Source organism: Chiloscyllium plagiosum, unplaced genomic scaffold (assembly GCF_004010195.1).
Source record: "Chiloscyllium plagiosum isolate BGI_BamShark_2017 unplaced genomic scaffold, ASM401019v2 scaf_54, whole genome shotgun sequence".
Classification (NCBI taxonomy): Eukaryota; Metazoa; Chordata; class Chondrichthyes; order Orectolobiformes; family Hemiscylliidae; genus Chiloscyllium; species Chiloscyllium plagiosum.
This window is the reverse complement of record NW_025215379.1, coordinates 81,761-106,204: the sequence shown is the minus strand read 5'-3', so window position 1 is coordinate 106,204 and position 24,444 is coordinate 81,761. Positions and strand designations below refer to the sequence as shown.

Sequence of the window (24,444 nt, the reverse complement as noted above, 5' to 3'; positions counted from 1 at the left end):
CCAGAAACGCTTTGCTTCTGGCAGCCTTTATCTGAAGTAGAGGAATGAGTTTCAATCGACCAGAACATGGAGTTGACTTCTATAGTACACATACAAACGCATTTTGTACATGTTAATTATTTTTACTATATATGCGACGAATATATCAAATTATCGGACACAACTCCCAACAGCAACATGACAACTCTCGAGTCACGCAAAGTATGCAGTATGGTATCCTTGCGCGAATCAAATAGTGCAACTGGTGTTACATTCCTCACAGTGATGAATTCCTGTGAACGGTTGTTTTTTGCATTGTTGCATCTCCAAGTTCCCAAGTTAAATAGATTCTGTTGCGTTGTGGACGCGCTCTTTGCCGGTGAACTGATGACCCGCTGTCAACTGTACATTGAGGCCGCCACCAGAGAGGCGACAGGAGGGGACAGAATCAGCCCTTCTCTCTACTGATCCAGGGTAGACGGGAGTTAAAATGGCGCGAGAGGTGAACTAGGCTGTCTCCTCAACGAACCGAAGGGAGAGCGAGGCGATGTGTTTTGCTGCCTGTCTGCTGAAAGAAGTGAGTAGTTTGTGTGGGTCTGGCCAGCTTGAGAGTAGCCGCTTTGTATGTGCAGCCCGGATACTTCGGCTGGTTTTAATTCAAATTACAGCAAAGCTAGCGTTTGGAGCAGGATTGTTGATTTCTCCGTGAAGTTGTGTTGGCGCCTTCTTTCTTTCTCTCTCTCTCTCACCCACCCACACACTAAGCCCCAGCAGTAGAAATCTACTTGTTTTTCCACACAGTCGCGTGCCAGCCAATCGGATGCTCAGGCTCCAGCGCAAAGTTGAGGGCAATCCACAGTGAGCAGCGATTGGAATCTCCTGTTTAGATTTCACTGATGGTCTCTAATTCTCGACTGACCCAAACAGTGATCAATAATTTATCTTCGTTCGCGCGTCATCGCTTTCGCATGGTGATAAAGAAAAGTCTGAATCTGTTGTAGTGAAATTCCGTGTCCCGCGCCAACACAAATACTCCCCTATACCACTTCAAGGTCAGTGATCTAGGATTAAACTAGTGGAAACAAACACCGGTTGTTCTGCAACGAGGTGGCATTTCAATCGTAGTCATACACTAAATGTCATAAGTTTTTCACGTTATTATCCGAGAAAAATAAATTATTTCACTCTAGATGTATATTCGAACAATTCGGAAACCTTGAGAATTTAAATGTTTGGAACGGAAGGACATGAGACTGCAGTTCGAACGCTAGTGTTACGTTTTCAGAAGAGATTTACATAGATTTGAGTTTAAAGATTATTTTGGGACACTCGGAACTGTTATAAACATCGAACAGTGAATATTCGACGATAGTAATGTTATCAATCTCTTCAGTGTTATCTAAATACTAAGATAAAAAAATTGAATCTATTCTATATATATTGGATTTGGTTACTTGTGTTCTATTTTAGAACAACTTTGAGACTAATCACATGAATAACAATTCTAGAGTTCCATGTCACTACTATACATTGAAGAATTAATTTTATTTTGATTGACACATGATTTTTAATCCCAATGCTGCAATGTTTCAGATGCTGCACCTGATGGTGTTCAGGCTTTGGATTTGATTTTTATCAGTATAATTAATGTAGCAAATTACAGGAAGACTTGGACAGAGGAATTCTTCTCATTAATATTCAATGAGTAGTGCAATGAGCCACATTGGACAACTTGTTAAGAGTAATTTTCACCAAACACTGTTATGAATTGAAGGTACTTTAATAATCCATAATGCAAATTCAATATAAATGCACTTTTTCTGTTTATAACAGTGTAATGATGGTTTAGTTATATGTGTATATACTCATTATTGGCTGTATACTAATTTCTTTTGGGTGTTCCACAGGGATGTAGAGAGACATGTTCAATATAGAGACAGATCAAAAATTAAACATGAAACATCGCCAAGTATTACTATAGCTTCACTATAGATTGTAAAAGAAGTAATAAATTAGAAAATAGAAGAGAAGGAGGATCTCAAGAAAATTACAATCACCAGAATAGTACTGAGTAAATTGTTGGAGTTGTAGGCTGACAAGTATACGGCTCCTGATGGACTCCATTCTAGAGTCTTAAAAGAAATAGCTCCTGAGATAGTTGATGCATTGGTTTCAATTCTCCAAAACTCATTTGATTCAGGAATGGTTCCATTAGATTGACCATTTGAAGAGAGCAATATAAGTCCTTTATTCAAAAAGAGAGAGATGGAAAGTAAAAAGCTACATGCCAGTTACTTTAACATTTGCCATAGGAGAATATTAAAAGCTGTTATTAAATAAGTTATAACAGGACAGTTGGATTAGTTCAAGGTAATCAGGGAAAGAATCAACATTGTGTTGTGAAAGATAAATCATATTTGACTCTAAAGGACTGGAGATCTTCTTTGAGATCTTTTAGCTACATCACTGTGGATGAAAGGAAAACTGTACTTAGATTTCCAGAAGGCATTTCATAGAGTGCCATATCACAGGTTCTTGGAGAAAAATTAAAGCTCATGTAGAGGATTGCATAATGGCATGGATATAAAATGGCTGGCTAACAATAAGTAGAGAGAATGCAGAAATGAGTCATTTTAGCTTGGTAAGATGTAACAAGTGGTATTCTACAGGTATTGGTGTTGGCACCTCAACTGTTTACAATTTATATAAATGACTTTGATGAAGGGACAGAAGATCTGGCTGCCAAATATGCTGATGGCACATAGATAGTTAGGAAAATAAGTTGTGAAAAGGACACAGGGAAGCTACAAAAAATGTAGATAGTTTAAATGAGTGGGCAAATACATGGCAAATGGAATATAATGTGAGAAAATTTGAAATTGTCTTTTTGGCAGGAAGAATAAAAATGAAGTATATTGTCTGAATGGTGAGAAATTGCACAATTCTAAGATGCAGAGGGATCTAGGTGTCCTCATGCATGAAATGCAAGGCTTAGTGTATAGATACAGTGAGTAATTGAAAAAAAACTTAATAGAATATTATCATTTATCATGAGGGCAATTGAAAACAAATGTCAGGAGGTTATACTTCTTTTATACAGGGCACAGAGTATCTGGAGTACTGTGTGCGGTATTGGTCACCTTATTTAAGGAAGAATGTAAATACGTTGAAGGTAATTCAGAGAAGGTTTACTACATCAGTAGCTGAAATTTGGAGTTGGATGGGGTTTATCTTTTGAGAAGTGATTGGACAGACTACTGGGCTTTTGCCACAAACGTCGATTTCGCTGCTCCTTGGATGCTGCCTGAACTGCTGTGCTCTTCCAGCACCACTAATCCAGAATCTGGTTTCCAGCATCTGCAGTCATTGTTTTTACCACACTCATACTTGAGTTTAGAAGAGTAAGAAGTCATTTGTTTGGAACATATTGACAGAGTAGATGTGGAGAGGATATTTCCTCTTATCTGAGAATACGGAACTAAAGTTCACTGTTTAAAAATCAGGGGTCACCCATTTAAAACAAGTGAAGCAATTTTTTTTCTTCCCTCAAAGTTTTAAGTCCGTGGAACTTTCTTCCTGAAAAGATGTGGATGCAGATTTTTTGAATGTTTCTAAGATAGAGATAGATACTTCCTTGTCAAGCAAGGAGGTGAAAGTTATCTGGGACAGGCAGGAATGCAGATTTGAGGTTACAGTCAGATCAGCCGTGATCTAACGAATGGCAGAGCAGGCTTCAAAGGCTGAATGGCCTACTTGTGTTCCTAATTATTCGTTCATGAGTTTCAGAAATTTCTTAATGGATCAAGAGTTCTAAGCAGAACGCCAAAATACTGATTTTTTTTTCAACAGCATTCCTGGAAGAACAGAAGATTAAAATATTATTAAAAATATTTTAAAATATATATATTTTTAAAAAGTTTGCAAAGAATTGGTTTCAAGGGGAGGAATTTTACTTTCAATCATGAGATGTGGGCAACATTGGGGTCAGCATTTTTTGCCTATAGCTAATTACCCTTTAGAATGTGGCAGTAAGCTGCTTTCTTCAACTGCTGCAGTGCATGCGGTGTAGGGACACCCATAGTACTGTTAGGGAGACAGTGCCAGGATTCTTATGCAGTAATCATGAAAAAACAGCAATTCTGTTCCAATTCAGAATTGTTTGTGACTTGGAGGAGAACTTACAGGTGGTGTTGTATGCATTTATCTGCTGCCCTTGGTGCTAGATGGCAGGGGTCACAGATTTGAAGATGTTGTTAACAGTGCTTTGTGGTGCAGAAAAGAAAGTAGAGAATGAGAAATAAGCTGCTGATGGAACTAAAAGAAACAGGAAAGAAAATATATGATTAAAGGAGGCTGTTTTGTTAGCATAGAAAAAGTTTAGAAAGCAGGTCATTTGACCTTAAAATATTTATTGGGATATAAAAATGTCAGTGAAATGTATGAAAAATAGAAATGAGAATATGTAGATGAGGAAGTCGGCTGTGGCATATGTTATTACTTTCTTGGAGAGCTAGGGCCTCAATTTGGTAAGTGCTTGGACTAGGGTTTTGGTAGAGTTGGGAGAGTTGGAAGAGAACAAGGAGGATTTCATCGGTGAAGGAATTTGGTTTTGGAAATGGATGAAATGGTTGGACAGGAATTCAGCAAACAGAATGCCAGGGCCCTGCACTATACCAGACTATTATCCATCTTATATGTGCAGGTTTCAAAAAGAACAATTCATGCAAAAACCTAATGTTTAAAATTATGACTGGGGAGGAAAATTAGGCTTTTTGAGGGAAAAAGATAGGTACATAACTTGTATGCTTTAACAGTCTAATTTCCAGTGTCTAAACATGATTTTTGTACAGAGTTCAACTGTAATCTTTTGTTTCTTATTCTCATTCTCACTTTGCATTTGTCATATTATTGGTCTAGGATTCAGGAAGCCTGAATAATATTTTTGATGATTAAGGTGTGCCTTGTCTACTGGATGTGCATATTCAAAATTATTATGTAACAGGAGCATAGCCATTAAATTGATGGTTAAGATTTTAGTTATGTTGTTCGAGGGGGAAGCACTCACTATAACTTATGTAAAGTTAGAAAACTGTTTTTCTGCTAACTTCAAGAACAATATGAAAAAACGCCACTTTACTATTTCCTCCAAGAAAAAAATGGTTTTGGGTTAATACGTGATTGAGAGAAACAACTCTAAATATCTTGGTGTAAATTCTAATTTTTAGCTGAGCCAGAGACTACTCATCCGCTGCACCCGATGTGGCCTCCTCTATACTGGGGAGACAGGCCACCTACTTGCGGAACGTTTCAGAGAACACCTCTGGGACATCTGGACCAACCAACCCAACTACCCAAGTGGCTCAACACTTCAACTCCCCCTCCCACTCCACCAAGGACATGCAGGTCCTTGGACCCCTCCATCGCCAGACCATACGCATTTCCAACGCCCCTCCCCCAAGTCCCTCCTCCCTACCTTTTATCTTGGCCTGCTTGGCACACTCTCATTCCTGAAGAAGGGCTCATGCTCGAAATATCGATTCTCCTGCTCCTTGGATGCTGCCTGACCTGCTGCACTTTTCCAGCAACACATTTTCAACTACAATTGAAACTGACTTGTTACTGTGAAAGAAACAGTGATTGAATTTCAGAGTTAACAATCTGAAATATTAAATTTCAGTACACTTATTTTATATCCTTTGAAACAAACATTATGGCCAGAACATTTATAGAAATAAATTAAAATATAATGGACATAAAAGCAGGTCAAATGTCTTACAAATACTTTGAAAATGAGTAAGTTACAGTTATCTGCAGGCTTGTGTCTACATTTGACATTACCAAGCACAATGATGTATTTTACTACTTCTACAGCAATTTTTAATTGCCTCTTTAATGAAAGGTGAACTTTATCAAAGTACCACTACTGATTATGCAAAGGGACATCAAAGTTTGAAACTCAGTGACTCTCACAGACACTCATCCAGGCAGGGTTATAACTCCCTCAATATAATTCCATTCAGAGTCCCTTCATAGGTTAATGTAATTATCATCACTTTACATTTCAAAATTAGCAACTGATCTGTCCTGATCTGCTATGTTGTGTTGAAGATAACCTGGCCAAATAAGAATCTTCTATAGCATTTAAGCAACAGAAGCTAGTTTAAATCCAAACTGCTCTTGAACCTGTCCAGATAACTGTAAGTGCAATTTCACTCTGCACACAGAACAGTTCTGATATGGGTATGTAGCTATACTGTTGCCAGCTGAATGGGAGAGTAGATTTTACATTTGTTCACGGTTTGGGTCAGTGAGGTATGACCAATTACATCAATCTAACTCTCAAATTCTTATGTCCTATCTGTGCTTATTTGGGACTTTGATGATTTGAAAAGGACTGTGTTTGTGTTTTTGTTGCATTGTATGATAAATCCTAAATCAGAATCCTGTGATCTATTAGGAGAAGCAACTTAAATATGCATTTTAAATTTTGCCTGGCCCCATGGTAAGCAATGCAGACACTTGAACTGCTTGCTATACTTGTAACAATACATAGGAAAATTAAGGTTGATATCAGCAGTCAGCAGTCATCCTATCCAAAAGATAATTATTTGAATTGCTATTGAATTAATAACAGGCAGAGGCTTGCAAATAGCTCCCTGCTGCTGACTTAATTTTGCCAAGAAGAGGGTGCAGCAGATATGAGTAAACCATAAACTTTCACCAGTAGTACAGCAAATTTCTGTGCTATAAAAAGGAATACAAATTACTGTAAAATGCTACTTTAGCGTGCATTGCAATACATCATTTGGTCAGTAATTAAAACATATATAGCCTAGTTATGCTTTTCTGGCATGATTATATTTATTTTTAATGATTATCAAGACTACCAAAGTATTTTCAATTTTCAATGAGTGATAAATATTTTCCTCTGTTTCAAAACAAAATTCTTAATGTGGGCACCACCAGCAAAGTTGACATTTAATGCTCTTTTGTGGTGACTGTAGAGCCCAAAGACACACTAAGATTTTATTCTTTATTTTGTTTTGGAATATCTATTAACATTTTATACTTAATTTAGAGGTCTCTTTTCAGGCATAAATTAAAGCTTCACAATATAGAAAATAATAAGTTATTACATATCAGAACACTATTCTTATTTGAGCAAAGGGGCTAATATCTAAAATAAAATTTTATGTATTCTTGGGTTAGCTTAGGCTTTGAGGTCTGTTTAGGCCTTGTAGCTGACTTAATACTCATGGGTGAGACATTTTTATTACGTATACCCTGAAAAGATAGTGGACCTTTTGCCTGAATGACTGATTAAAGGAAGGTCTAAACTTATTATTTTAGGAGGAAATTGCAACACTTTAATGGATTTAAAATGGAAATCATCCCAAACCACACTATTATTTTCTCAACTCCTTTCCAGTATAAGACATTCAAATATCTATGTTACACATGATAGGTAATCAATGCTTAAAAAAAGATAGTCAATCTGCATCTTTAGAATCCATTTCTTATACAGCTTTGTAAAAATTAGAACCTTAATATAAAATAATCTCTGATAAATTTTATAATGCGTCCAATTTATTATGCCAATAACATTAATTTCATCCCAGATTTCACATCTGTAATCAGAACTAAAGGTGAAAGGAGCATTGCACTGATTTAATCCAGAAACTCGGTCAAACACATTAATCCTTGATGAAAACACAATACCAGATATATAGAATAAATGCAGATGAGTGACCATTCATATCTCATTCAGGTTTTTCATGGTCACTAGTATATTGACGATGTATATTTTAGTTAACACCTAAAATGAAGCTTCTGTCGTGATTAATTTCCAGAAGACTTAATTTAGTGCTTTTCATGCCATCTTCAAATTGTGTTAGGAATGATAATGCTCATGTATGTCAGGATGTTGAGATGAAAGTCTACACATTCCCTTAATTATTGGGTGTTGTAAACCCAACGTTTTCCAACTCCTAAGTCCCTTTGTACTTCAGATTTCTGAAGCATTTCCCGGTTTTAAAAAAAAATCAATACCTCTTCATCCTACCAATGTGCATAACCTCACACTTTCCCACATTGTATTCCTTCTGCCACTTTGTCCCGTCTACTAGCCTGTCCAAGAGCTTCCCTGCTTCCCCAACACTACCTGTCCTTCCAGTTATCATTGTGTCATCTGCAAACTTAGCAAAAATGCCATCAATTCTTTCATCTGGATTATTAATGATTATTATGAACAAAGTTTGTGAGACGATTTGTAGCTCGGGTGCTCGTTGTAGTGGTTCTGTTCGCCGAACTGGAAATTTGTGTTGCAGACGTTTCGTCCCCTGTCTAGGTGACACCCTCAGTGCTTGGGAGCCTCCTGTGAAGCGCTTCTGCGATGTTTCCTCCGGCATTTATAGTGGTTTGTCTCTGCCGCTTCCGGTTGTCAGTTGCAGCTGTCCGCTGCAGTGGCCGGTATATTGGGTCCAGCTCAGACAACAACTCACCAGGACAAAGGACCCGATACCCAGCATGAGCAAAACCATCGTAGTGTTCAAAATCCCATGCAAGGACTGCACAAAATATTACATAGGACAAACAGGAAGACAGCTAACGATCCGTATCCATGAACACCAACTAGCCACGAAACGACACGACCAGCTATCCTTAGTAGCTACACACGCAGATGACAACCAACATGAGTTTGACTGGGACAACACTACTATTATAGGACAAGCCAAACAGAGAACAGCCAGGGAATTCCTAGAGGCATGGCATTGATCCACAGATTCTATCAACAAACACATCGACCTGGACCCCATATACCGGCCACTGCAGTGGACAGCTTGTGGATCTCCACCAGTCACTGGCTGCCATCCTGAAAAAGACTTCATTTTCCCCACTCTTTGCCTGTCAGCCAATTCTCTATCCATGCCAGTACCTTGCCGCAATACATCTTATTTGGCAGCCTCCTGTGTGGCTCCTTGTCAAAAGCCTTCTGGAAATCCAAATTAATTGTGTCAACTGGTTCTCCTTTGTTTAACTTGCTCAAAGAATTCTAACAGATTTGTCAGATATGACCTCCCCTTAACAAAGCCATGCTGACAGTCAAATTTTGCCATGCACTTCCAAGTGCTCTGCAAGCTCATCCTTAATAATGGACCCTAAAATCTTACCACTAACCAATGTCAGGCTAACTTGCCTATAGTTTCCTGTTTTCCACCTCCACCTCTTCTTCAACAGGATGTTACATGAACCATTTTCCAGTCCTCTTGGACCGTCCTTGAGTTCAATGATTCCTGAACATCACCATCAATGCCTCTATAATCTCCTCAGCTATCTCCTTCAGTCATCTGGTGAGTCGTCCATCTGGTCCGTGTGAATTATCCACCTCCAGACCTTTCAGCTTCCCCAGCACCTTCTCCCTAATGATGACAACTACACTCACTTCTACCCTCTGACTCTCTTGAAGTTCTAGTATGCTGCTGGAATCTTCCCCTGTGAGGACTGATGCAAAGTGACCATTTTCTGTGCCTCTTTTTTGGTGCCCTGTTACTACTTCTCCAGCCCCATTTTCCAGCAGTCCAATTTCCACTCTGTGCCTTCTCTTCATTGATCTTTGTGAGCAGCTGAAACAGATTTTTCTCAGGATGTTGTTATTGGGGGATTCTGTGTTGGTAATGCCATTGAATGTCAAGGGGCAATGGTTACATTCACTCTTGTTGGAGATAATTGGGTCACACTTATATGGTGTGAATATTTCTTGTCCCTTCTCAGTGCAAGCCAGATTATGATCCAGTTTGAGGCAGAACAAGTATTTTATAAAAGTTCAACATAACCTCCTTGTTCTTGTCTCTATATTCCTATTAATAAATTCTGTTTATTATTAACTGTTCCCTTAACCCATCCTGTCATCTTTAATATACATCCTGTAAGTCCATTCCACTACCATTCAATATTATTCTGAAGCTTTACGCTTTCGTCCTCACCGTTTACAATGCTTACTGGATTATTTTTGCATTGTAATTGCTATTGAGATCAATATGAATTTGAGTTCAAGGAAATCCAATTCACAGTAATCAAAATAACAATATTTATTGTTATCAAAAACAATTAAATGTTACAATACTAAATTTTAAATATTTCCTTGATTTTAATCCTTGTGAATTTGCTTTCTAATATTGATGCAATTTACAAAATTTGTTTTTTTTTTAATTGTTTTATGGATTGTGGCTTTGCTGGCTAGGCAGCATTTATTGTCCATTTTTAGTTATTCTAGAAAAGGTGTCGTCTTAAGCTGTTGCAGTCCTTGTGGGATAAGGACACCAACAGTGCTGTTAGGAAAGAAATTCCAGGATTCTGACTCAGCAACAATGAAGGAACAGCAGAATGGTTCCAAGTCAAATGGTATCAGACTTTGAGAGGAATTTACAGTTGGTGGTTTTCCCAGGCATTGGACTGCATGTGTCTTCCCAGTTGGTAGACATCATGAGTCTGGAAGCTGTTGTCCAAAGATACTTGAAGAATTTCTGCAATGTGTCTTGTAGATGGTACATTCTGCTGCCATTGTGCATTGGTGATGGTGGAAGTGATTGTTGCAATGTTGAAGCTGATGCCAATCAAACAGATTGGATGATGCCAAACATATTGAGTGTTGTTAGGAGCTGCACCCATCCAGGCAAGTGGTGAGTAATCCATGACACTCATGACGTGTGTCTGTAAATGATTGAGACAGATGGTGTTACTCATCATTGTATTCATAGTCACTGATGTGCTGTTGTAGCCAAAGTATAAAATTGGCCCAGTTCAGTTTCGTGTTAATTGTAACACTCAGGATATTGAAAGTGTTGGTAATACTATTGAATGTCAAAGGGAGTTGGTTAGATTCTGTCTTGATGGAAAGAGGAATTTCCTGGCATAATGTGAAATGAATATTACTTGCTGCTTAGTAGTTCAACCCTGGAAGTTGACCATGTGTTGCTGTATATGGACACATACTGCTTCAGTAACTGAGAAATGATGGATAGTGCTGAATATACTGCTATTACCAGCAAATATCTGAAGCAGCTGAAGATGGTTGACCTGAAAATGCTATTATATCTTTCAAAGAAACATTTTAATTAATTCTAATTATCTTGAGTATTGCAAAATGCAAATCTGGTGCTTTAGTTTTAAATTATTAGAATTATACTATGTAACTAAGCTGTTTAGGCTAAACAATCAATATTGTTTATTATCCTCTGAACAGCAATCCTGACCATATGAATCTTAATTCATCTTTCCTTCAAGATGAAATGTTGACACGATTATTGCGTCAAATGGTGCATTTCATAATCGTCTGAAAAAGATTCCCGCCCACCACAGCTAATCAAAATTCATTAATTTTATTCATGTTGAACCCATCGTAATTAAATGGAAATATTTTTGATTTCACCTCCAAATAGCACCAAGACATCCAGCAGTGATGCAACATTCGAGTTAATCCAAAACAAAAAATCGTAGCCTTCTGCTAACGTTGAATATGTTTAGCTTGTTGTCTAACTCAGAAAACAAAAACAAATCCGGCAGAATTGGAAATCAGAAACAAAAACATAAATTGCTGGAAAAACTCAGCAAGTCTGACGACATCCGTGGAGAGAAAGCACAGTTAACGTTTCGGGTCAAGTCACCCTTCAGTTCCGTATCGAACTGGGATACTATCAACCGCTGCTGGAAGCCTGAAGTGAGAGATGAACTTGACTACTTACGTCACTAGACTCTCAATGAACTTTCTCTTACAATGATACCCAACGGATTTCAATAAGAGCTTTCATAAATGAAACAATCAGTTGACTAAACAATCATCGAAAATATTGTAAAATCCTACCTTGACATTGCGTTACTTGGCTTCTGAAAATCGCGAGGCTCGTGTTTCGGTTCAAGTCTTGAAAAAGACATTAATGAGCTTCAAGGTCTTCTACATTACCATCATCCTTGAGTTGGAACACATAGCCTTTTCATTCTTATTATTAAGCCTGGGTTATCGTTTTTTTAAAAAATGCAGGTCTTGGGTGTATTAAATTAATGAGAAAAATCGTAATGACCCATTTGGCCAGTTACTAAAGGTCTGCTTTTCCTCTGTATCCTGCTTAATACTCAGCATGGTTTACACGGCAAGAATTCTGGAAATATCAGTTTATGAGGACGAGGTTTCCAGCCCATCCTACATTTCCGCAAGAAGGCTCTGAAAATCACGAATCACACGACACCAGGTAATAGTCCATGTTGGACTATAACCAAGTGTCGCATGATTTTTAAGCTTGTCCAAACCAGTCCAACACCGGCACATCCACATCACCGAAATCACGAATGAAAATTTTCTTTGGCAATTTCAGCAACCAATTTTGGTCAGAAGATCAGGCGACCTGTACTTTGATTTTTTTTCACCTCCAGCTCTCATCCAGTCAGAATACGATTTGAAAAAGTCGAATCTGAGAATGGTGAAGACATTTAACTATGAACGAAGATAGGTTGCACTTATTTTTAATTGGAAAACATTTCAAGTTACTCAACCGTCAGCATAAACAGGCGATGACATTTTTTGAGATGTACATTTTCTTTTAAAGACACAGAATTTTCTCGTGAAAACATTGGTAGTTGGAAACGGATCGTGTGGAAGAGCAAAACTCGTTCACCGCGGCGTTTCTCATTTTATGAGTTCAAAACGATGTGCGCAGGGGTGAAAAAGCAGATTGCATCTTTTTGCGTAGTTTCGGGGCATTTGCCGAAAGGATAAACTTCAGCGATTGCAAATTTTTAGAACTGGGATTGTCGAAAACGAAGAGGAATACTTTAACTTTTGTAATAGGACTCAAACCAGAGTTTGGTGATCGGGGTTGCATTCAGATTAGGTTTGTGAACAGTTTTTTTTATAAAATAGCATTGCTTTGTATAAATTGCAAAGCTCCATTCGCCAGCCTCTTTCTCTTATGCTCCCACGTGAACACGATACACTTGCAGCACTCAGCGCGCCGCCGCTCACAGTAGATTTCTATACTCGGGCGGGCAGCCAATCGCAGTGGCCCGCGGCGGGATACAAGACATAATTGCCAGTGAGCCGCCGTCGGCGTAGCTAGTGCTACGGCTAAATATTACGGGGGGTGGGCACTCTTCGTTCACAATCATCATTGAGGGAATTTGACAATGAAAGGAAGGGAGTTTCCCTTTTCCTCGATGTTGAGCGAGTTGTAAGTTGTTTTTCCTCTTTTCTTTCATTAGTGGTTTCGGAATCTGAGGGTGCAGGACTCGTTATATTTGAAGAAGAGTCTCTTGTGTTTTTATCATAAAGGGAATGATATACGGGCCCACCAGCCGATGTTGTTGTCGGTGATGCCGCCGTGATATTTTGTTTCAGGAAAATGACGAACGCGCGATCTTTTCCTGAGCCCGCGCGGCTCTCAGCTCCGTCTTCGAAAAGGCGGTTGGCGCGAGAGCGGACGGTTGGTGTCGGGAGGGGTCACGGGGTCAGCTTCACAACTCACCCCCGCCTTCACCCCTACAACTGCCCTCCCCTCAACTGCTCCCCAGCACCCTCCTCCTGGCTGTCCCCCAACCGCCTTCACATCCTCCCCAACCGCCCAACCCTCTTCCCGCTATTAGGCTTCAAACCCCTCACACCACCAACCCTTTCCCCAAAACTCCTTGCCTCAGCCCCACCCATTCTCTCCTCCCTACCCCCTAATCTTAGCCTCCTCATTTCCCCCCTCCACCCTACCCCCTAATCTTAGCCTCCTCATTCCCCACCCCACCCCTCATTTAGTAATGTCTCACTGAGAGAACTTGAAGGTCAAGTAGGGTGTGATCATCTGGTTGCCCAACAGGTTGAGTGTAACTTGTAAATCCTTCCAAACGTCTGCAATGCTATGGGGTGAGCAGGAAGGATGTTGGTTAGCTTGTAACCATCACTGGGCATAGTCATGGCTACAGCAACTAAGATTCTTGGGGACTTGTTGATTCAGTTGGCTGGAAAAGCAGTGTAGATCAGATGGATGCCACTGCACTAGATTTATAAGCCACTTTCGATTTATTTAATTCTGCAAACAAGAGACTCAACATCTTTTTGAATATTGACAACACAAGATATGTGTATCATCCAAACCTGATCAAACAAACAAGTATACTGGCTTCCCCGCATGTTGAAGGGGAGGCTATGGAATATGTCGAGCACTTAGCATAGCTGTTTGGCCATCAGTCTCAAAGGCGTGCCATTGCAAAAGGAGTCCACTAGTGGTTGAGCTGTACCAGTTTAATCTTAACAGGTATGCAGAGCAGTAGTTTTCACCATACTCCTGCACTGTAGTGATACCTGGATTGTGTGTTAGTGACACACAAGGGCACAAGAAATTCCACTAACAATGCCTTAAGCACATTTTCTGGATTCAATGGGAGGACCGTTGACCAAATGTTAATGACAAGAACGGAAATTTGCAATCACATTCCCATTCCCAATAATTTTCCTCTTTCAATAAAAATATCAGGAATAACAAATCTGCTGATGATATGAAACTGTTATTAATTGTTGGAAAAACCTATCTGACTCATGAATATTCTTCAGGGAAGGAAATCTGTCATCCTCACCTGGTTTTTCTACAGTAATGTGGTTGACTCGGAAATGCCCTTTGAAATAGCATAGCAAACCACTCAGTTGCATTGATCACTATGTCTGGCATCAATTCCTCGAAAGTATTGAGGGTGCAAGGGTGGATTGTGTGGGGGATTTCAATGTTCACCAAAAAGAAAGTCATGCTGCTGCTGAGCCAGACTGAGCTTGTTGGGTATGAAAGGATGTAGCTACTATACTGGGTTTGTTTCAGGTGGTGAGGGGAAAATGTTGCAGATGCATCTGTCCATGACAGTATTGGTAAGAGTGACCACCGTACACTCCTTGTGGAGATGATGTGCTGCCTTCACATTGAAAATACCCTCCATTGTTTTGTGTAGTACTATCACCTAAATTAGAAAGTGTTAAACAGTACAGATTTCGAACAGATTGAGTGACTCAAGACAGCATCCATGGAGTGCTGTGGGCCACTGACATCATCAGAATTATACTAGCACAATCAGCAATGTCATGGCCTGGCATATCTCTCACTCAACCATTCCCATCAAATCAGCAGATCAACCACAGTTCAATGGAACATCCAGGAGGGCATGCCAGGCGCAGCAGCTGGCATACCTAAAATTGAGGTGTAATTCTGGTGAAGCTATCATGCAGGACTGGTATATATGAAACAGTGTAAGCAACAGGTAATAGAGCTAAGTGCTCCCACAACCAGCAGATGAGATCTAATTCTGTAGTCCTGCGATATCCTATTCTAAATGGTGGTGGATAATTAAACAAAGAGGAAGAGACTCCATAAATGTCCCATCTCAATGATGGAAGATCCCATCACATCAGTGCAAAAGATAAGGCTGATGTGTTCACAGCAGTCTCTAGCCAGGAGTGCAAAGTGGCATTCAGCTTGGCCTTCTCCAGTGGTCTCCAGCATCACATGTCAGTCTTCATCCAATTTGATTCACTCCACGTTGTATCAGGAAAGGGTTGGAGGCCTTAAAGGTCGAAAGACATCATTTGGCAATTGTGCTGAAGACTTGTGCTTCAAATCTTGTAGCTCCCAGAGCCAACTATTCCAGTACAGTTACAACACTGGAGGCTAGTTATTAATGTAGAAAATTGCCCAGGTGCATCCTTTACACAAAAAGCAGGACACATCCACCCCAATCACTTACTCATTTGATCATCAGATAAGACATGGAAAGTGTAATAGTGCTATCCAAGCAGCATCTGCTCAGCAATAACCTGCTCACTGATACCCAGTTCGAGTTCTGCCAGGATCTGTCAGCTCTTGAACTCAAAACAGCCTCAGTCTAAACATGGACAAAGTGATGAGTACATGTGGTGAAGTGAGAGTGATTGCACTTTACATCAAGGCCACATTTGACCAAGTATGGCATCATCAAGGAGCTTTCACAGTACTTGAATCAAGGAGTATTGGGGGCAAACTCTCCTCCAGTATTAGTCTTTCTTGGCAAAATGGTTGTGGTTGTTGGAATTAACCATTACAGCTCCAGAGCATCTCTGCAGGAATTCCTTAGGTACTGCCCCCGGCACAGTCGTCGTCTTCAGCTACTTCATACATAATCTTTAGTTCAACATATGATCAGAAGTGGGAATGTTCCCCAATGATTGCTCAATGTTCAGCACCATTTGTGACTCCTCATACTGGTGAGCCTATGTTCAAATACAACAAAACTTGGGCAATATCCAGGCTTGGGTTTACAACTGGCAGGTGATGACCTCCAATAAGGGGCAATTGTTGGATTGTGCCTTAACATTCAATGGTGTAACCATCACTGAATTGGCCACTGTCAATATCCTGGGAGAGGGTTTTACCATTGACTGGAAAGTCAGCTGGAGTTGTCATAAATACGGTGGCTACAAAAATCACGTCAGAGGCTGGGAATATTATTTGAGTAATTCCTGTCATGTCTCCTTAAAGCCTGTCCACAACAAGTTAGGAGTGTGATGGAATACTGTTCACTTGCCTGCATGGATGCAGCTCCATCAATATTCAAGAAGCTTGACAGCTTCCAAGACACAGCAAGCTGCTTGATCGGCAAGTATTCAAACCACTCACCATCCTTATGTGGAAATACATGGCCGTTCCTTCAATGTTGTCAAAATCCTAAATATTCCTCCCTCAGGGTATGAACTGCAATAATTCAATAAATCAGTTCTCAACGCCATTACTAAGGGCAACTAGGGACATGCAATCAAGGTTGGCCAACAAGTAACACCCAATTCTCATGAATGAATTTAAAAAAATATTTTAAGTCTTTTTGCAGATCAAAGTCAACCTTTCCATGTTCATGTATTGAAGGTTTTTTTGTTCAAAGAACCATGTGGAAATTTCTGTTTGAATTTAACAATTAAATTACCTGAATTTTGTTACTGATTTGCACTAGGATTAAAACACTTGAGAAACTAGCTTTAAAATTCAGTGGCAACATTTGGACTCAAAGATAGATTTTTAAAAATGCTGTTCTTGAGGCATCACTTATTGGATTTTAAGTGTTGTATTTTCCCAAACAGCTTTTAATTTATCAATATTATTTTATGGTAAATGCCAATTTCACTACCTTATTTTTTCTAACTTTGAGATTCTGCATGATATTTTATAATCTACTAAATTTCTTTTTTTTTGTTATAGATGGAAAAGTTCTTTTACTGTCTAAGCCGGACTACCCTTGCTGTATTGAAATAGGGACTTGGTGCAAAGAAGTTGATCAAATACGATTTAATTTTATGAAGATACTTCTCTGCCGTGATCTTGAATCGCAGTAGTTGACTTTTTTTAGTTGGAGATGATATAATTTCTTATAAAACAACTTTTTCTTTTTAACTGGAGCATTCCAATTGATGGCTGAGGATCAGTTTTCTAACTGTCTTGAGCATTGTGAAAGGATAAGAAGAAATGAAGAACTAATGCATGATGCTGAAATTTAAGAAATTTAAAAATGCAGCTTAAATGGTTAGAAGTGCTGTTGCCAAAAATAGATAATCTTATTGGAAAGAAAAGTTTTGTTTACAGTGCCACAGAAGTTTCAATAAAATGTCGTACTGGAAAGAAGCAGACTGCAAGGAAGACCACGGCTATCAAGAGTTATTTCAGCTCCAAGAAGCAGCAATTGAAAGAAAATTTGAGAACGAATAAGGAGAGAATAGAAATCTATGATCATATCGGAGAACGTGAAAAAGAGATAAATGAAATGTTGATATTTTGTGTTAAATGTAAAGATATCCAGCAGTTTAGCTTTGCAGAACTTCAGGAACACTGCCAACAAAATCATCCAGAAGACAGACCTGTATTTGTCTGTAGCAGATGTGGTTTCACAGTGGATGATGTGGAACAAATGAATGTGCATGCATTTTCACACACAATGGACAAAGCATTAAACACCGAACTTGCTGCCAATAAACAAGGTATCGCCTTGATTAGAGAAATGGAACTGCATAAAACCAGGCATTTAAAGCCAGATACCTTGTATTGCAATAAGTGCAGATTTTCAACAAAAGATCCACTTCTCTTTCAGAAACACATTCTGAGACATGAAGAAATTCAATACAAATGTGGGCGTTGTGATCGTGTCTGTTACACTAGGGGAGAATTCCAGCGCCACTCTGTACAGCATACTGGAACATTTCCCTTTAAATGTAGGTATTGTGATTATGGTGCAGTCCGAAAGGATTATGTTGTGAAACATACAAAAGGAGTACACAGAGACATCATAAAAAATGGTGGATCTGCACTGGTTCTCCCAATGAGGAAAGGCTGTAAAAAGACTTCCTCCAAAGCTAAGAATATATCCAAAGTGAAGCCAGCAATAACTGAACAAAATGAGAATTCTACTAATGTTAGGCTACATGATAAGGTGGTAAATTCATTAGCTTTACTTACTAATTCTGGTACCACATCATGTCAAATGCAAGGTGAGTCTGTGGAAGAACAGCAATATCGAAGTATAAACAACGCCAGTGATAGTAAAAGTGTGGATAACTTATTTGTACAAAATATTAAACACTTGAATTGTCCTCCCATGGATGCAAGAAAGAATCAGCTAAAGGTACTTGCTCCATCTAAGCATACTCTTCAGCCTGGTGCACCATTAACACTGGTTGCTCCAGCACAGATGGTTATTCCCTCTAACTGCTTGGCTCAACTAACAGAAATAAAAACTGTTAATGGGAAACAACAGTTAGTATTCAAACTAATACCACAAAATACAGTAGCTAGCGCATCAGGAATAACTACACTTCCAGCACAAGAAATGCAACATGTGAATTCAGAAATGGCACCGCTGCAACAGAACAGCTTGTCACATAATCCTACAACAGTACTGACAGAAATCGTGGATGGCAATGAGTTACCCGTTATAGAATCTTTCAGTGAAGTTGAAGCTGATAATATTGATATAAATACTAAACTGCTCTTTTCAAATCCTCACTGTTCATTTGGTGTAAAGCCTACAACTAGTACTTCTTCCATAGTGGAGACTAAAAGCAAAGCTCATCCAAACCAAGGTAAGGATGTAGCTATAGAACAATTACAAGGTAGTGAACGAACAGAAACTGACTTGATCTGTAGCTTTCAACAAGATCCTCTTGCAACTCCAGATGTTTTAGATGAAATGATGCATTATCTTCAGCAAGAGGCTTTAAACAACAAAACCACTTTGAAAGGTTTTAATGCAGATACTGAAGAGTTACTGAATCAAATTGATAAGAAATTGTTAATGTTTCCTGAATCTAAGGAAATGCAAAGGTGTACAAACTCCTTTTCACCTTGTAAAGTTGCTGTCAGTAATGGTCAGGAATGTGTTTTACAAGATCGCTTTTACGTTCCAAGATTCAAGAATGAAAATATGGATGGCACTGAATCTGCTGAAGCAAATTTTGAGAAATCAATTTTGCAGCTGCCTGTGGCAGGCCAGGGGTTGGTTAAAAAAAATATACATTTGTGTGATTCTCAAGTTTTGAGAGACTCCAGCTGTAAAACTGCAATCAAATCAATTGAATCTTTGCCAAATGATAGCACTAAAGCCAATGCAGAGCGATATATGATGGAGAACTGCAAGTCAGTTGACATTAGTAAGGTCTTACCATGTCAGCTATCCCCCACTTTGTCTGGCAATCATACAACAGTAGCGTCCAAATCCGTTGATCATCGGATTAAACATAAATGTTCTTCATCTGTTAAACAAACCAAAATTATGCCTGAACGTATGTTTCACACAGACTGTTTGAAGTGTCAGTGTATTGATACTGTTGATAAGGACCTCAATAAACCTGCAGCTTGTAAAGGTACATTTGAAAGTCATCTTAAGTACTGTACTGCGGTACAGAACCAAAGAATATCATCTGGTCAAGATCACGGTGAAATACGTTATAGTAACAATTCATACTGCATGTTGGAAAAGTGTGAAAATAGTAGAACAAAACCAGACTTGCTTCTTCGATCAAAAGCATTGAAGTCTAGAAAAATAAATACAAATGATAATAAGATTATGTCAGTATGCGAGAGTGCAACTTTGTGTGCAAATCCGCATGATCAGATTTTACAAAGAACGTCTATTGGCTTAAGTGTAGCAGCAGCTATTACTAATTCACTTAACAATGTGTCTACGAACGGTGTGACATTTGTAACTGAAATGCTATCACCATTGCATGATAAGAATGAGTTAAGTAGGGAGGATACATCACAAGGCATTACAATTAATGCAGACTTCAATGATTTGAGTAACTGGCATGATCTAGGTACTGCTGGGTCTACTGATGATCCTTCTGTTGATGGACAATGGCCTGTAATTTCTTCAGTGTTTTCTCTTAGTTGTGGTACTAATAATGTTCCGGACAGTATTCGATGGGATAATGATCAAGACAGCAGTTGCACTTCATTCACTTCTGCACAAGAAATTCTGAAAACGAACCCATGTTCTCAGATTCAAGCAAATAATAAAAGCCTAACTCTCCAGCTTGAAAAAGAACATACAAATAAACCAGTCAGCTACAGGAATCCAGTGTGTCTGCAAGTATCCAATGACAGGAACTTCTGTACAGTGTCAAGTCCATCAGTGATGAATGGGAAATCATTTCAATTATCCAGTTGTGTTAACATGGCTGAGCATCGTTATTTATTGCCAACATTGACTCCTTCTATTCCACCAATGTCACCTGTTGAGAATGTGGATTGTTCTTCTGTAAGTGAGCAGTTTGTTGATGATGTCGATGCTTTCCAGAATTCACACAAACTATATTCTAATGAATTTTATTTAAATCAAGCTAGACTGTCTTCCAGAAGCACTAAAACAGCAGTGGAGTATTGCACGCAAATGGACAGTTTTGTACAGAGAAATTCAAGTGATGTGCTTAGCATTATGGGAAATGCATTAACTGGTACAACACAAAGCTACCAAAGCAAACCCTTCTCATTTCCAAAGCTTAAAGATTCTCCAACTTTATCCCTGGAAGATACATCCAATCAAAGTAAAACACTTGAAAATGTTTTATGCTCAATCACCAATGGCATTGATGAGCCTTCAGTTTGTCATAACTTTAGTGACACTACATCTGCTCCCATTGGAATAACATCAAATGCCTGGAAACAAGTTTTAACTGTTAATCAATCACCAGTGGCACTTGCAGAGATTTGCAAACCAAACATTAATTCAAAGGGATCTTCTTTTAATAGAAATGCTTCTCATTCTTTTGCAAAGGTACAAGAAGACATGCCTACAACTAGTGCATCCACGTTGAAAGTTTGTCACCAGCATAATTTGCAAAGTAAAATCTCTTTGTTTCCTTTAAGCTGTATTCCAAGTGCAGACCCTGAAGATGTTAACTATACTGATGCTGTTGAGAAACTGAAAGAAATACCTTCCAAACTTGGTAAAACTATGGTGCTCCCGAAAAAGGTAGTACTTCCAACTACAGCAAAACTACAGAGTATTTCACTGTCACCCTCTGTTTTAGATAACCAAAGCAATCATTCCAAAGTTCAATTAAAACCTCCTAACAAAACTCGTTCTGTTTTACCTCCATGTGGCCAACAAAGTACATGCTGTCATAAAGTAGTAGAAGATGTATCCAGCCAGACTGAACAAGCTCTTCAAAATATTGCTGAGATCGCGAAAGTTGTACCAAATCTTTCTTGTGCAAACGATTCTGAAAATGACAGTCTGGGACAAGATGAAAAAAATGACCTTTTTCCAGAACTGCAGTCCAAATCAGAAATGGCTTCATCCCATCTTCCTGCAGTTCTGCTCAGTTCCTCAAGGAGCCAAGTTAATCTTGAAATCACACCACCTTCACAAACCCTAGTAAAAGGCACTGACTGTTATAGACATGAAACAACTTACAAGATTGTTTCAGGTGACAATGTGCTTCGAGTGTTGAATCATGCTGATAATTCCAAACAGAAACCTTCTACCATAAGTTGCCATTCTGTCAATTTATCACAAAACCTTAGAGTATTGTGTCCCACAACTGTTTCATGGAACACAGCAGAAAAATCAGAACTACAAGCATCAGTACTGACAAAGAGGTGCCCAGTTTATGCTGAACTTGATTCAAGAATTAATTGCTCTTCCAAGATAAAATGTCAAGAGAACAGAAACTGTGATCAATCTTCTGTTTCAGTTAGTAGACCAAACACATTTAACACTATATCAGTTAAGATAGCTGCTCGCCAGAATTCTCAGTCCTTAAAGTCCAGTGGAGGCGAACTGTTACCTTTGAAGCGCAGGAATGCCAGAAAAATAGTACCTGATCATAATCGGGATGAAACCCTCTTAAAAAAGGTGAAAAAACAAGATAGCTTTGTTCCTGTTACCACCAATCACTGTGAGATATTAAAGACTGCCCGCAAACTAAGACTCAAACCATTTCATAAAAGTCAGTTGGTAAAATGTCCTCGCCGCAATCAACCTGTAGTTGTACTAAATCATCCAGATGTGGATGTTGAAGAGGTAGCTAATGTAATGCAAACAATAGGCAAGTATAGAGGAAATGTACTCAAGGTGGTTTTATCTGAAAGAACTGTTATTTCCCTCAATTTAAAGGTTGGACAAAGACAGAAATTTGAAAACAGAGGTATTTTACTTGACAAATGGCGTAACTGTAAAACAGTCAGTCCAGTGAAGGAAAGACATATGTTGAAAATAAGATTAAAGAAGATCCATAAAAATAATTATCAGATAGTTCAGAATGTTCATGATGAGCATTTGCAGTTTAAGTTTCACTGTTGGTTTTGTGGACGGATGTTTTGTGATCAAGAAGAATGGATTGCTCATGGACAACGCCACTTGATGGAAGCCACCCGGGACTGGAATGATGTTGCCAATGTTCAAGAAATTACAGAAGTGTTGAGAGTGCAAAATAATTCAGATGAGTAATAGCAGTTAAGTTGAATTTATTGTGCTTCATGACAATTCAGTTGATTTTAGAATATAAACTAGTACACATGATCAAAATGAACAAGTGTTACTTAATGTATGTGACTTGTTTTTTGGTTTTAATTGCAAGAATAATGTGAAATAATATTGACCTTTTTGAAAAATAGGTTGACTACAAACTGCTGTTCCTTGGGTAAAGTAGAATGTATGACAAAGATCTGTCAAGAAGGAAGTATTATTGATTGTTATTAAAGATGTACGTTTCCTAGGGCCATCTGAATGTTTTGGTACATGTGATTGTACCAGTTGTAAAATATGATACAGTCACTCTACACTAAGTCACCCTGATTAAAGTTGTTTAATTTTAAAGTAGTTTCTGTCTTGGACCTGCTCCTCCTAATTTAGGTTGCAATTTCTGCTTTTATGTTCTTGTGCTCCGTCACTGTTGGCATCCTCATCTGGTGTACTTTGTCACGTCTCTTAATGTTGACCTGTTGTTTGATCCTGTGATGTGATTATTTGGGGAGCCTCTTCACTCCCTGAAATCCTTTCAGCTTCTCTGCCTTATCATCTCATTGCTTCCTCTTTTGAATCCTCCCACTGTGTTTCACTCTGAGAACCTACCTCATAGTTTCCTTGCTTGCTTCTTCCTTTTCACCACTACTATTCAGTTGGCATTCAGATAAGGAGCCAGCAAGTAGAAGTGTTTGGGTTGGGAACTGATGAGCTGGAGTGCCTGGCTGGGGAAGGAAACCACAGAGACAGAGAGAAAATGAGTCAGCCTGTTCAACTAAAGGCAAGCAGTTGTTAAGTGGACGGAGTTAATGTATAGTAATTTCAAAACGTGAAGATTTGTATTTTACAAGTTGTTTGAAGTATTTCACCGCTCCCACACAGGTGTAATGCTTTAATGCTTTTCCTGAGCAAAACCTAGCAATAGCTTCTCTATAATTGACTATAATTTTGCCTAAAATTACAATTTTCTGGAGTGCAACCACAACTTTGGGTCAGGATTTAGAGAGAAGTAAGTTATCGGAATTTACAGATTTTATTCAATTTTCACACTGTTAACTTCTTTGTAAATTTTGTTATTGTTTAATACTTTTGCATTTTGTATACATGAATAAAGTTAACAGCATTGTGTTAATTTGTTCATTAAAATTGCACAATATAATTGTATTTACTCATTTATATGTTTTTAATCAATCCATGAAATGTATAATGATAGATGGTGTACAGTATTAATTGTGTACCAGTAGTTTAAACACTATAGTAAATTTTACTAGAAAATTAATACATTTTGCATATTCTTTGATATTTGTAATAAAAAAACTAAAAATTTTCTCAATTAGTTTGTAGTATTGTCTTTGAGTGCACACAATTTATAATGCAATCATACTTGAATTTGAGAGTAGTCTAAAATTTTCTTAGAAATTCAAGTTAAGGAGCTCTAAGAAATTTGTAAGAAATACTGTTTTAAAA

General features: G+C 38.5%; 1 protein-coding gene across 3 annotated transcripts; it reads left to right on the top strand.

The window, feature by feature from the left end:
• The first annotated feature begins 246 nt into the window (after window positions 1-246).
• LOC122548332 lies at window positions 247-24,040 on the top strand. Of its 3 annotated transcripts, none has more exons than XM_043686861.1 (2): window positions 247-556; window positions 17,223-24,040. In XM_043686861.1, exon 2 carries the CDS (start codon window positions 17,530-17,532, stop codon window positions 22,960-22,962), a length of 5,433 nt encoding a protein of 1,810 aa, XP_043542796.1. In that variant the 5' UTR covers window positions 247-556; window positions 17,223-17,529; the 3' UTR covers window positions 22,963-24,040. The 3 variants fall into 3 exon arrangements, with proteins under 3 accessions (XP_043542796.1, XP_043542797.1, XP_043542799.1); XM_043686862.1 differs by lacking the exon at window positions 247-556 and adding an exon at window positions 13,117-13,199; XM_043686864.1 differs by lacking the exon at window positions 247-556 and adding an exon at window positions 13,235-13,451.
• Window positions 24,041-24,444: the final 404 nt, after the last annotated feature.

What these genes read in the sequence shown, in the direction of transcription:
- LOC122548332 (XM_043686861.1), top strand. Translation starts at nt 17,530, where the DNA reads ATGCAGCTTAAATGGTTAGAAGTGCTGTTGCCAAAAATAGATAATCTT.